The sequence below is a fragment of the Sinocyclocheilus anshuiensis genome, unplaced genomic scaffold, assembly GCF_001515605.1.
Source record: "Sinocyclocheilus anshuiensis isolate Anshui unplaced genomic scaffold, SAMN03320099.WGS_v1.1 scaffold640, whole genome shotgun sequence".
In the NCBI taxonomy this organism is placed as follows: domain Eukaryota; kingdom Metazoa; phylum Chordata; class Actinopteri; order Cypriniformes; family Cyprinidae; genus Sinocyclocheilus; species Sinocyclocheilus anshuiensis.
Genome location: NW_015554127.1, coordinates 521,204 through 534,184, shown reverse-complemented (window position 1 = coordinate 534,184; position 12,981 = coordinate 521,204). Strand labels below are relative to the sequence as shown.

At 37.3% G+C, this 12,981-nt stretch overlaps 1 protein-coding gene across 1 annotated transcript in view; it reads right to left on the bottom strand.

Moving 5' to 3' along the window:
* LOC107670185 (probable E3 ubiquitin-protein ligase MID2) overlaps nucleotides 1-12,981 on the bottom strand; it is a 96,254-nt gene that overhangs the window by 18,356 nt on the left and 64,917 nt on the right. The window contains exons 6-8 of the mRNA XM_016462705.1: nucleotides 9,682-9,830; nucleotides 7,967-8,094; nucleotides 7,666-7,809 (exon numbers count right to left, since the gene is read on the bottom strand). Coding sequence (XP_016318191.1) covers nucleotides 7,666-7,809; nucleotides 7,967-8,094; nucleotides 9,682-9,830 — 421 coding nt within the window. The remainder of the gene's footprint in view (nucleotides 1-7,665; nucleotides 7,810-7,966; nucleotides 8,095-9,681; nucleotides 9,831-12,981) is intronic.

Here is a 12,981-nt window from a genome sequence, read left to right as displayed (position 1 = left end):
AGTGCGTGGAATGGTGCGCTGTGATTGGTTGTTACTGTTTACAGTGCGTGGAATGGTGCGCTGTGATTGGTTGAGCGGATATATCGCATTCAGCAGAGAAGGGAGACTGGCTACTGAATACTATATCTTTAAGTATTCAAGTGAATAAAAAGTACAACATCTGGATGAAAAAACAAAGCTTATCAAGTATTAACCATTCGCATCCACCATCTGCATGTCTCTAATATTTTTTCATGAGTAAGAACGTCATTTGATCCACGTCCATATCAAAAAAGGCGTTTGATGTTGTTTGATGAATGGAACTAGCATAGCAGACTACAATATGCTGCTTACATTGTAAATTCTCTGCTGTTGCTTGACATTCAGAGGGAGAGAGACTTCAAAGAGGGCCAGATGAAGGTATGTGTCATTGGCTAAAAAGAAGGCAGGGTGAATAGGGATCCTAGACTGTGCATAAGTGAGTGTGTGTGTTGGCAGATGAAAGGGAGCTACAACACAAAACTGGAACAGGGCTGCTCCCAATACTGTCGGCACATCCAAACTAGCCTTTGATGCTTCTATTGTGTGTGTGTGTGTGTGTTTCAATGACTGTGCATGTGTTTAGATGTCATCAATGCCAATGGGACACATAGTAAGAAGAATTAATCCGGATATGTTAAGAGTATGGACAGTATGTGCATGTGTTATGATTCCACATGAATGCATTTTCCTACAGCCGCAAAAACATACGGTTACATTCACTGAAATAATGTCTCACTTCTGATCGGTGGCCACTGTGGACTGTGTCTTCATTTCACATTCACATTCTTGGGCAGCTCTCCAAAGCCCAGCTTATGAATATCTTAAGATACGAAGACCTTGGCTTTGGCAGTAACCACTAAAAAGCAATAGAAACCCTGCATCACGATCCACCTTCTTACGATGGCCAACGCCATCATGCAAAAATAATATGACACTTAATCAATGCCTAGCTGACCTGTCCTGTGATTACCTGCTCAATGATGGTGCTTTGAAATTCACTTCAGATACAGGATGAGTGTAACGCCCCTGTGGACTGTTTGTTGTGGTTTCTTCCCTTTGTGTTGGTTTAGCCCGTCTAATCATTAGTTAATCACCGTCATTGTGCTCACCTGTCTGCCTCTAATTATTCACCCCTTATTAGTTCCTGTCTGTCTGAGCATTGGTGTCGGTTATTGTGAATGTTACCCCGAGTGTGTGTGTTTCACCTACCTGTACCTGCCTTGTTGTGTCTACATTAAAAGTGAGTAGTGGAATTCTTGTTGTCCTCGTCGTCCTGCCTGCCTCCACACATCCGGGTCCGTGACAATGAGAAATATCCACTATCAAGGCTGAAGATAAATCATGGAAGTAGGACTGGAATATTGACCTAGTAAGCATGTCGCAGATGTCTGTGAGAGAGTGCATCAACCAGAAAGCTGCTTTCAACTTAAAGCATGATATTTAAGCAATGTGGGACGAGAGGTTGTGCAATATTGTAAATACACTATTGCTCAAAAGTGCAATTTGGGGCATTTATTTGATAAAAAAACAAAACAAACAAAAAAAACAGCAAAAACAATAAGGCTGGGTATCGAGTTTGATACTTTTTAGGCACTGACCGAATTGCCTCGATACCATTGAGTATGGAAAAATGTCTTGTCATTCGGTACCAAATTTCAGTATCTAAGGGGTTAATTTCGTCGACGTCAGCGAGCCAATAAGCATGCACCACCTGAGAAGGGAAGGAAACGTTGAGGACAGTGTAACCTGATGCATTGGGGGAACACCTCAAATACTGAAGCCTTAAGCCGCAGTCACACTACACTTTTCTTTCCATTGACTTCCATTCATACGTATTTGAATGAATCAGACCGGAAACGCAAGCCCGTGCGAAGATATTTCGCATTCCACTCCGTAGCAAAGTTCAAGTTTGGTGAACTATGACCTGCAAATTCGCGTCACGTGAATGTGTGAGACCAATAGAAGATCAAAACGTCACAAAGTGACCTCTCGGTACAGAAATTTAAAACATGGAGGAATCGCTAATTCTAGCAGTGTTGCATCATTCTGTTTATACAACACAATTTTAAAAGATTACAAAAATCACATTAAAAGAGAAGCGGCTTGGTTTGCAGTGGCAAGGGAAACAGGAGCACATGGTACATTTGAACAGAGAAACTATTTTTATGTGATTTTTTTCTTTGTCGTCGCAACAGACACAGGGCAAGCACAGTGGAATCCATGTTGTGTGTACTGTGAAAACCTTGGCGCGTGATGTCATATCCTGCTCCCGCCCCTTTTCGCAGCACCGCCCGCACCCGCGGCATTTCATCAGATTCTTTCGACTGAATAAGAGAGCTTATGAAAGACCTGAGCGTAAGTAACACGGCATGAACGCAACGTCTCGTTCCCTTCTCAGGGAACCGAGGTTACGTCAATAACCAGAGACGTTCCCCTTTTGAGAGGGTGTCTCCACGTTGCCGTTGAGTAAAAGCTGAGAGAAATATCACCTGGGCTCTGAACGGCATTGAGAGCACCTTCTTGAGAGAACCCTTTCTTGGTTTAAGTACAACTTGCAGTCATAGGTTGAAATCCGTATAGGACTTGCTGACAGAAAGAGCGTGCATATCATCCACTCGCTTAACAGAAGCAAGCACAAGCAATAGCGCTGCCTTAAGGGAAACACACGAGGTCCCGAGTGGAGGTAGTTGACAGGCGAGGGGGGTTCAGCCACCTCATGCCCCATAGAAATCGAATCACTAAATCATTCCTCCCCACTGACATCAATGTCAGAATGGCTGCGTGTGCCCTGTGTCTTGATGTATGTCCGCCCTGTGATTGAGATGGCTGGGGAGACAGACAGCTCAGCAGACAGGAGGTGCTGGTCTGCCCACATCTACAGACTCATCACAAGCATGAGAAGAGGGCGAGTACGGGGACCCCCTTGGTGATTTATGAACGCCACGGCTGTCATGTTGTCCATGCGAATGAGAACATGCTTGTGATGGACTTAAGTGAGTTTCAAAAAACTATTTGGAAGTATGGCGGAGTATTTCTGTGCCAAAAATCTTACTTCCGGGTTCGTACAAGTTTCGGAGAGTTTTTTTCGATCGTGGCTCTTAATAACGTAAACGAGGGTGGAACTCCTTATATGGACATTTCTCCTGGAAGAATGCACCCGTGCACGCATCAAAAGTGGGCAAAGCATAACGTGCACTACACTTGAATACCGTTCTATAATTTTTAAAAAGTTCTATCTTTTTCCGGAGAGAATCGTAAATCTGTATCTTTCTTTTATAAATATGATAAAACTAAAGACTTTTTGGAGATATGAAGGATGCAGTACTACTCTATAGGTACTCAAGATTAACATGAGATTGGGTGAAACTGTGTGTGTTATGCCCCCTTTAAGAGACAGGTGAACTGCTCCGAGCACCAGGCAGATCCAGGCAGGTCATCAGGTACCTTTTCAGTGTCTGCCCAGGCATGGAATGCTGGGTGACCATTGAACAAGGCTGTGCTCCACCAGAGGGCCAGCTTTTTTTTTTCCACTTCTAGGCATTTAGGATTCTTTGATGAGTGGAAATTTGACAATAACAGCCCTTTTTTTTCATTTAAGATTTTTTAACGTTTTTTTTGTTGTTGTAATCCTTTTGAAATCTTTTATAAATATCTCTGCTGTCACCTTTGATCAATTTTAAGCAACCTTGCCTTATAACAATATTAATTTATACAATTTTTTTTTTGAATGGTAGTGTATTAAAAGGGTTTTAAGAGGGCTAGAAATAGTTGGTAGTGTCTACATTCCCTTCAGCCATGACTATATTCAAAATATAGCACTGGCTCGAGTACCTTACAGTTTCCCCCGCCAAATGGTTACTAGACAATAAAAATATTAATATAATACTAATATAAAAAAGATGTATTATTTTATTACTATTATTGTTACTGTTACTATATCATGCACAGCTAGAACACATCCAGGAATGATTTGTTTAATATCTGGGTAAAAACATCTGATAAACCTCAAGAGCAGATTTACATCCATTCTAAATCATAAACATTGTGAAAACAGCTGAATGTCATTCCAACATCGGACAGGGAAGATTACATTTTCTATAACAGTTGCAAAAACAGTCTAAAAAATCTTAAAGGTGCATTACTGGACCAACAAACTGTGAAGAAGCTAAAACCAGTTTCAGTTTGCCTTCTTAACACAGTAGATTGACCTCAAATATAGAGGTTTAAGATTTTTTTTTTTAAATCAACATTTGTCAAGTCAAGTCAAGTCACCTTTATTTATATAGCACTTTTAACAATACAGATTGTGTCAAAGCAACTGAACAGCATTAATTAGGAAAATAGTGTGTCAATAATGCAAAATTACAATAGTAAACACTCATTTTTCAGTTAAAGACATTCATTGAATTCAGTGATATCATCATCCAGCTCAGTTCAGTTTAAATAGTATCTTTGCAATCATTTCCAATCAAGTCAACGATATCGCTGGAAATGAAGTGTCCCCAACTAAGCAAGCCAGAGGCGACAGCGGCAAGGAACCAAAACTCCATCGGTGACAGAATGGAGAAAAAACCTTGGGAGAAACCAGGCTCAGTCGGGGGGCCAGTTCTCCTCTGACCAGACGAAACCAGCAGTTCAATTCCAGGCTGCAGCAAAGTCACATTGTGCAGAGGACTCATCTGGTTCCTGTGGTCTTGTCCCGGTGGTCGTCTGAGACAAGGTCTCAGAATTTGTCCTTAGAATAGATTTTTAGACGCCTTTATTATGTGTCTGAGCTGAGTGCAGTTTCTTCATTAAAACCAATTCATATGAGCTACAAAATCAACAATACTTATCTCTGAAAATAAATAAGGCACAACCAGATACACAGATATAATATAAATACAAAAAAAAGAGCAAAATATAAATAGAATATAAGGACAGGACCAAGCAATTTTGGTGACCACTGACTTCCATTGTATGGAGAAAAAAAAACACACTAAAACATTTCTCAAAATATCTTCTTTTGTGTTCCACAGAGAAAAGAAAATATCCCTTTAATTTCTGACTAACTGATATTACATACAATAGCTGACTACCAGCTCTGTCAACACACTCTCACTGTTCTCAGCGTGGGTTTGTCTATATATAAGATTTGTTGGTGTTCTCAAGGTTGCACGGCACATTGAGCTAGTGTTTTGTGGGGACACACATTATCAAATGAACAAGAGTTTTGTTGGAAAACAGACACACAGAGTCAGATGAACACAATAGGGTCTTTTGTTAGACTGGTCTGACCTCACTCATCTGTCAGCTTTGCAGTTGTGTTCGGCCATGTGTTTGCTGGCCCCTGTAACATCCACGACTCTCCCGTTTTCCATAAACTGCCTATGAGTCACGGCACAAGTCCCTGAGCAAGAGGTGCGCATGTCAGATTAGTTGATGTGGCCCGTTTCCTCTGCAAGGACAGCAGCATTTGCATACTGTTTGCTGCAGGTTAGCATGCCAGTCCGCCGGCTTGTATCACTATCAATCAATGTCACAATGAGCGCGGAGCAAAGAGCATTAGCTTGTGTCAGATCTAATCAGGGCTGATGCCAGGCCAGTGCCCTCACTTTCACAGAGCTGACGATAAAGTCCGCAGACAAACCGGAGTTGCTCTTTCAACAGAACCTCGAACGACTCTGCCCACGAACTACAAAGCAAAGAAGCTTTCCTGTTTTAAAGTCCATTTTACAGCTTATGTATTCTATTAGCTTGAGTTTTGGCTGGTGCATATGAATTCTGGGCACGTTTAATTGATCACAAAAGGTTGGTTTTCCAGTCATGGCAGCTGTGCAATTACATATATTGGACTTGATTGCACTGCAGGGGAAATGTATAGATTTTTACATAGCATATGACTGTTATTTTATATGTCAAAGGCTTGGTATTGGCATACAAACTGACGGATCGCAATAAATGAGCATCATGAAAAAGATCCTGCATGTTATTCAGCCTAAGCCCTTGAAAATGATGCTTTTGCTATGAGAGGCTTGCAAAATGTAATACACTTTTGCTAAAGGGAACATAAAACAAGACATCAATTTCACTGGCCAGCAAATATGATAAATGATAAAATGCAAAAAAAACCAAAACAATATACAAACATTATTCCATTAAAAATGCCTTGAAACTAAATGTGATTGAACTTCTTCATAGAAGGAAATCCATCTACAGCTGATAGATCCTGACTGCAGGGCTGGAGTATTTTTTGGAGCCACTTTGCCTGACTTGGCCAACGGCTGAGAAAATGCACCAGCAAAGACTCACATTTCATCTCAAGGGAGCGAAGCATACGCATCTAAGAATTGCAGCGTTTAGGCATCCGCATTCAAAGAGCAATGCTGTAAAAAGGTCTGGGAAGAAAGCATTGCTCTCCATTTCTGTGTCTGTTTGTTTGTATCCTCTAAGGAGCCTGTGGTAGCTCTGTAGATGTTTCGGGGCTTCTAAACTATCAGCAGTTGAAATGAATATACCGTGTTTGTTACCGAAGCCGGCTGAATGGAAACTGAGGAGCAGGTCTGTGAGTGAGAGAGTGAGAGGAAAATGCTGTATCTGTACTGTCCAAGCCCAAACAAGTTATGTATGTCAGAGTGCTTTACTGGCCTTTAAGCAATTAAGCCTTAAGAGCGCTTTCACTCCACAGATCCATAAAAGCTAGACTTAAGTGCTCCAACAAAACAAAAGGTATAGGGGAACATGTAGGTGTTCAAAAAATTCTATGATTCCTTTGGAAAATTTTTATCGGTGTAGTTAGGGCGCTTCAAAATAATGCAAAATTATTAAACAAAATGCTGAATGAAAATAATAAATTGAAAATAAAATTATATACACTACTGTTCAAAAGATTGGGGTCAGTAAGATTACACAAAAAAAAAAGAATACTCTTATTTGAAAAGAATACATTAAATTGATCAAAAGAGACAGTTACGACAATGTAAAAACAATGTAAAAAAAAATCCATGATTTTCCACAAAAATACAGCTGTTTTCAGCATTTATAATAGTAATGGTTGCTAAACATGTGGCTTTGTAAAATACATTACATAGTATATTAAAATAGAAAACATGTAAACTGCAATAATATTTCACAATATTACTGTTTTTATTGTATTTCTGATAAATAAATGCAGCCTTGGTGAACATAAGAGATTCATTTAAAAAGAGTGTGTATTATATTATATTATAAAAATTCGAATAAAATATTATTAATTAAAAATAATAAAAGTAAAAATTAAGTAAAAGATAAATAAATAAATGAAAATAAAAATAAAATTAATTAAATTAAAATAAACTGAAAAAAGTCACAGTCACATCCATGTGTCCTATATGTTTTATTTTTTGATAAAATTACAAATTGTTCCTATGTAAAGCCTATGTTGATATTTTTATTTATTGATTTTTCAAATTGATGGGCTTATGCAGTTCTTGATAAAATTAAGAACATGTTTACATTTGAATGACACAAATGTTGGTACTGTGTTGGGTCACCACTTGATGTCTAATGTAAAGTTTGTGAACAGAAGCAAAACCAGCTGAGAAGCATTCAAGTATAAGATATAAATGAAGGTTTCATGGAAAAGAGTGAGATAGCAAGCTGTGCAAGGTGTGTATTTAGACTCACTGATGAAGTTGGTCTGGCCAGTGTAGATGGTGTACTGAAGCTCATAGGAGGTGACGCTGAATTCATCTTCAGAGGTCCAGTGCACTGTTACGGTGTCATGCGAGGCCGTGCAGAGCTCTTCACGTATAGACGGAGGGTTGGGTGCTGGAAAAGAAGGCAATCGTCGAGACGGGATGTATTGATTCACTTCTGCTGATGTAATTCTGGCCATATCCCGGATACAGCATGTATTCATTATCTTTGCACTACATACACAGAAAGCACCTGTAGAAGATGGTTTCAGTTTTCTCACTGGTTTTACCTGTCAAATAATCCAGTCCTTCCAGAATTTTCTTTTCTCTGGAGAAATCAAGGGCAAAATTGTCAAAAGCCTCGTTCAGATTGACGTCTGGGATGAGGACCTGGGAGGAGGCGGTGGCCATGGCAACTCTGGGAGGAAAGAGAGGCACTGGCAATTAATTTATAAATGTTTCTATTTACAACAGTCTATTTACAGGCTATAAGACTGTATGTGATTTCACCCACAGTGACAGAAATTATAAACAGCATCTGGCAGCGCTCAAACCCAGAGAAATGTGTGTGGCACATGAAATTCAAATAATACAGAAGACTGTACAGTTAGTAAGGATGCCATGAGAGCAGAATTTCAGTAGTTTCTACCAAAACCACGGAAATGTCAAGGTTCTTGATAAAATTTCTGATGCCACAGCAAAACTCAATAAAACACTCATAAAAATGTATATATTAATTAAAAAATAACAACGATTAATATATACTTAAAAACATTAATTATATTTTAAAATGATGACATGTAGACTTCAATTATTGGTCTATTACACTAAAAAAATGTTAGCCATTTTTTAAGATTTATGCAATTTAATAGTAAAATTCCATCAAATGCAATCAAATTGAATAATCCTTACCTATTTTAATTGAATTATCCTTAATCAACTATTCAATTAAAATACATAAGGATTATTCAATTCAATTTTAATTTTACTATTCATTAAATTGTGTAAATCTTGAAAAATAGGCTTAATTTTTTTAGTGTATTTAGTAATATATTTATAAAAATATATAAAGTATTTATACATATAATACTATATATAATTCATTCATTAAATTGTTATTTAATTAAGGAAATATTGTTTTTAGAATTTAGAAGTTTTTAAGTAAAGGGTCAGTAATAAGGAAAAAAACAGTAAGTTGTTTTCTCTTTTTTTAAATAAAAATACAAAATATTTTTTACATATACTTAATTATTCAGTTGTCATTTCATTAAGAAAACACAATTTTAGGTAGAAGTTTTTAGGTAAAAAATCAATAATAAAGAAAAAAATACAATAAGAGCAGTGAGTAGTTTTTTCCCCTTCTTTTTATAAAAATATATAAAATATTTATATAGAATTATTAAATTGTTATTTTATATAAAAACAATTTTATATAAACTTTTTCAAGTAAAAAGTCAATAATAAAGAAAAAAAGTGATTCGTTTCTTTCTTGATAATATTGTTGTTTGATTAATATTATTTCATATTATTATTTAGCCAGCATCAGGTGTATTAGACTGCATTTAGACTGCCTAATGCACAGACTTGATATTGCAACACAGATCCATCCTGTTTTTGAACCTGTTTACATGTACATAAGACAAACCGACTGTGTTTACATTAATTGCTTGCCAATACAGGCTTATGATACGCTTATAATAGCACCAGAAAAGTCACAGCTTGGTCATTGCGTCACCAATGCAAATAAATGTGCCGGCAATGCACATAGACCTTTATTTTGTAAAACACACAACACCGCAAAGTCTTTCTCCACACCCAAAGTTGCACAAATATTGTTAAATACTGAGTCCTGAAGGCATATTTTGTATTATTTTGAATATAAGCCACAAGCAACAGAACTGAATGGAGGCGGTGGCACCGGGAAATGTGCAGAGTTGCTTAAAGTTAAATTCAGGCTGCCAGAGGCAGTGACGGGATGTGTGTGTGTGTGTGTGTGTGCGCTCACCTCTCAGCCACATTCCTGGCCGTCTGGAGGAAGCGGGCATGGTCGTTCTCCTTCAAGCTGTGCTCAGCCTGTGTGATGAGGGCACTCGAGCGCTCCAAACACTGTCTGCAGTTCGCAATCTGCTGGGCCAACTTCCTCAACTTCATCACCTAAACCCACACACATGACTTTTACAATATATTCACATTCTTACACAAGAGATGAATGCTGTGCTAATAACATTATAAATGTTTAAATTCTTCAAGATGTTATGAAAAATAATGCACCCTAATGGAGCATTTTATCAAAAACTCATTATCACCCCTTGGCTCATCATCACAGCTAAATGAGCCCTTTGCTTTGTTTGCTTTTTGTGTAATTACAGCTGAGAAACAAAGTGTCGGATTCTGATTTTCAGTTAAGTTAAAAAACACTTTTAAAGATTCATATACTGTAGATGCTGGATTAGCACCAGCCATTAAAGACTTTGCCTTTTGTATTGGATGTCTATAAAACATTTGTGAGCCAGATCAATTACACAGTCTCAGAGATGTTAACAAGAAAATGTTTGATGCACAAAAAAACATTTCCCAATATTATCAATGTTGAAAACAGCCGTGCTGTGCAATATTTTTGTGGAAACCATTTTTTTAGGATTCTTTGATTAATAGAAAGTTAAAAAGAATCGCATTTATTTCAAACTGAATTTTTTTTAAATAGAATAAAATCCAATGTCTTTACTGTCACTTTTGATCAATTTAATACTTCATTGCTAAATAAAAGTATTAATTTCTTTAAAAAAAAAAAACACGACTGAGGCCAAACTATTTAATGGCTTTGTGTCCTAAATACATTCCACAAATTATTCAAATGAGATTATACAAAAATAGGCATTACTACATTCCATGCTTAAATATCAGACATATTGGTTTGAATTTACAGAAAAAAAAAAAGAATTTCCAGCAATCTTATATATGCCGTTACCTTAATATAAAATACTCATAGCATGAAATAAGATTTTGCTCATACCACCCACAATACCTGACCACAGATTTACTATGAATTGAGCTTTCCTTAATATAACCCCATGAATATGAGACATTAGCTATGCTTCCTCAATAAGCCAGTAAGTCGGTTAAGCAGGATCTAGCCTATGCCACAGTGTAATTCAATAGAGGAATGGGACGTCTGACTGGAAGGAATGATTGGAAGCATTCAGATAAATCAAGAAACAAGGAGAGAAAAATGTTGCTCGGTGCCATAGTGGACTGCATTAGATCAAATCCCAATCTGACCCCGTTTCTTAAAGACTGATTTGCTTTGATCAGATGGTTTACTGCTAAAAGGTTTCGGAATTTCAGGACGGCATTAAAGAAATTAGACTGCCTCAGAAAAATAAATAGAAAATCATTCAAAAACAATCCAGTAACAAATCAGCCTGAACAGCCAAAGCCTCAGATCAAATCTTGCAGACACACTTTGCATATGGGTTTATGATTCCAAATGCTTTCTTAATGCTAGAGATACAGGCACTTTGAGCTGGAGCGGCATTACTGATGTTTGCAAAAGGCCAGACATAATCTCATGTTGCAGGCTGTGCATGTCAACTCAGTGTTGCCATGTGAGAGTACATCACTGAAGGCCTTACGCAGACACTTCTGATGGACATTACTGCATTTGTCCGTGTCTCTCACATCACATTACCCAAAAACAGAGAACCACAGGCCTGTCTCGCGGCTCAAATCCCCACTTAATAAGAGTGTGAGTTCAGGCTGTCAAGTTAAAGTGCCTGTGCGCTGCACACTCACTCTCAAACACAAAATGCTACACACACGCTGCAGACTGATGAACTGGAGCAGAAAATCTGACTCTTCAGTTCTGGTAATGTTTGAAGAGTGTCAAAATATAAAACATGGAACAATATATGATCGTTCTTTGTACAATTGACAGCTCGGATCCTACAATCTGATTGGATCATCCATGTTCAAAGCTGTTGCAAAAGTTGATGCATTACTTGACTACTGTAAACTGCTTACATTTGAAGTCATATGTTACATTTATTACTCATTAAAAAGTAAATTTCATTTGAAATTTCATACTCATTTGAAAGAAATCTCTTATGCTCACTCAGGCTACATTTATTTGAATAAGAATACAGTAAAAAATATGCTGATTTGCTGCTCAAGAAACATTTTTTTTGTTATTATCAGTTGAAAACAGTTGTGCTGCTTAATATTTTTGTGGAAACTGTGACAATTTTTTTCAGGATTCTTTGATGAAAGTTTAAAGTTCAGCATTTATTTTAAATAGAAATGTTTATAACATTGTAAATGTCTTTACTGTCACTTTTGATCAACTGAATGTATCCTTGTTGAATACAAATATTATTATGATTATTATTTGTTAAATATCATACGGAAACTGTATCTTTGAATGGTACTGCAATAAAAAATTTATAAAATTAATTTAAATAATAACATTTAATTATATATTTATTAAATATTGGTATATTTTATTATTATTGCCAGTACAGTACATGTCCAGGACAAAACACCCCTTATCCACAATAAAATCACTATTATGCTATTAGTCTCTAGTTGTTTAGTTCCCCTTCTTATCAAGGCCCTGTTTCTGTTACACGAGGGAAGCTTGTTAAATGAAGCCACATGGCCAAAGTTCGATTCAACCAGCCAAGCTTCCTGTTATATTTTCAACAACCTTGTTCAAGTAATATCTCTACACTTCACTGCACCCTCACTCGACACCGACCACCACACTTTGATCTGACAACATCTCTAAAGCCACATTTGACATCCTCACATCCACATTATTACTCATCTGCACCAGCTTAACCTCAAAGTTCGCTCAGAAGAGATTAAATAGGGGAGTTTTTAATTCACAAAGGGAAAATATGCTGTGATTTGCCCAGCTATTTCTCCATCTTCTCCAATCTCTCTGCTCAGCGTAGGGTCCAACAGACCCTGACAGTCTCTCTCTTGCTATAACAGGGGTAGTGACATGATCTGAAAGATGTGACATATTGTCAAGAATCAAATAGCTTTCTCTAGGTGAGTGAAGGATTGAGCTCTGAAAATCTGTTTCTCTCCCACTTGTGTGTCTTAAAGGAACAGTTCACCAAAAATGAAAAGTCTGTAAACAATATTTACTCACTCCAATGTTGTTCCAAACCTTTATAGCTTTTGTTCTTCTGTAGAACACAAAATAAGATGTTTGGACAACTGCTTCAACTGTTTTTGTCTGTATAATGAAAGTCAGTGGGGTCAAAAATAACATTGAGCCCCACTGACACTCATTGTATGG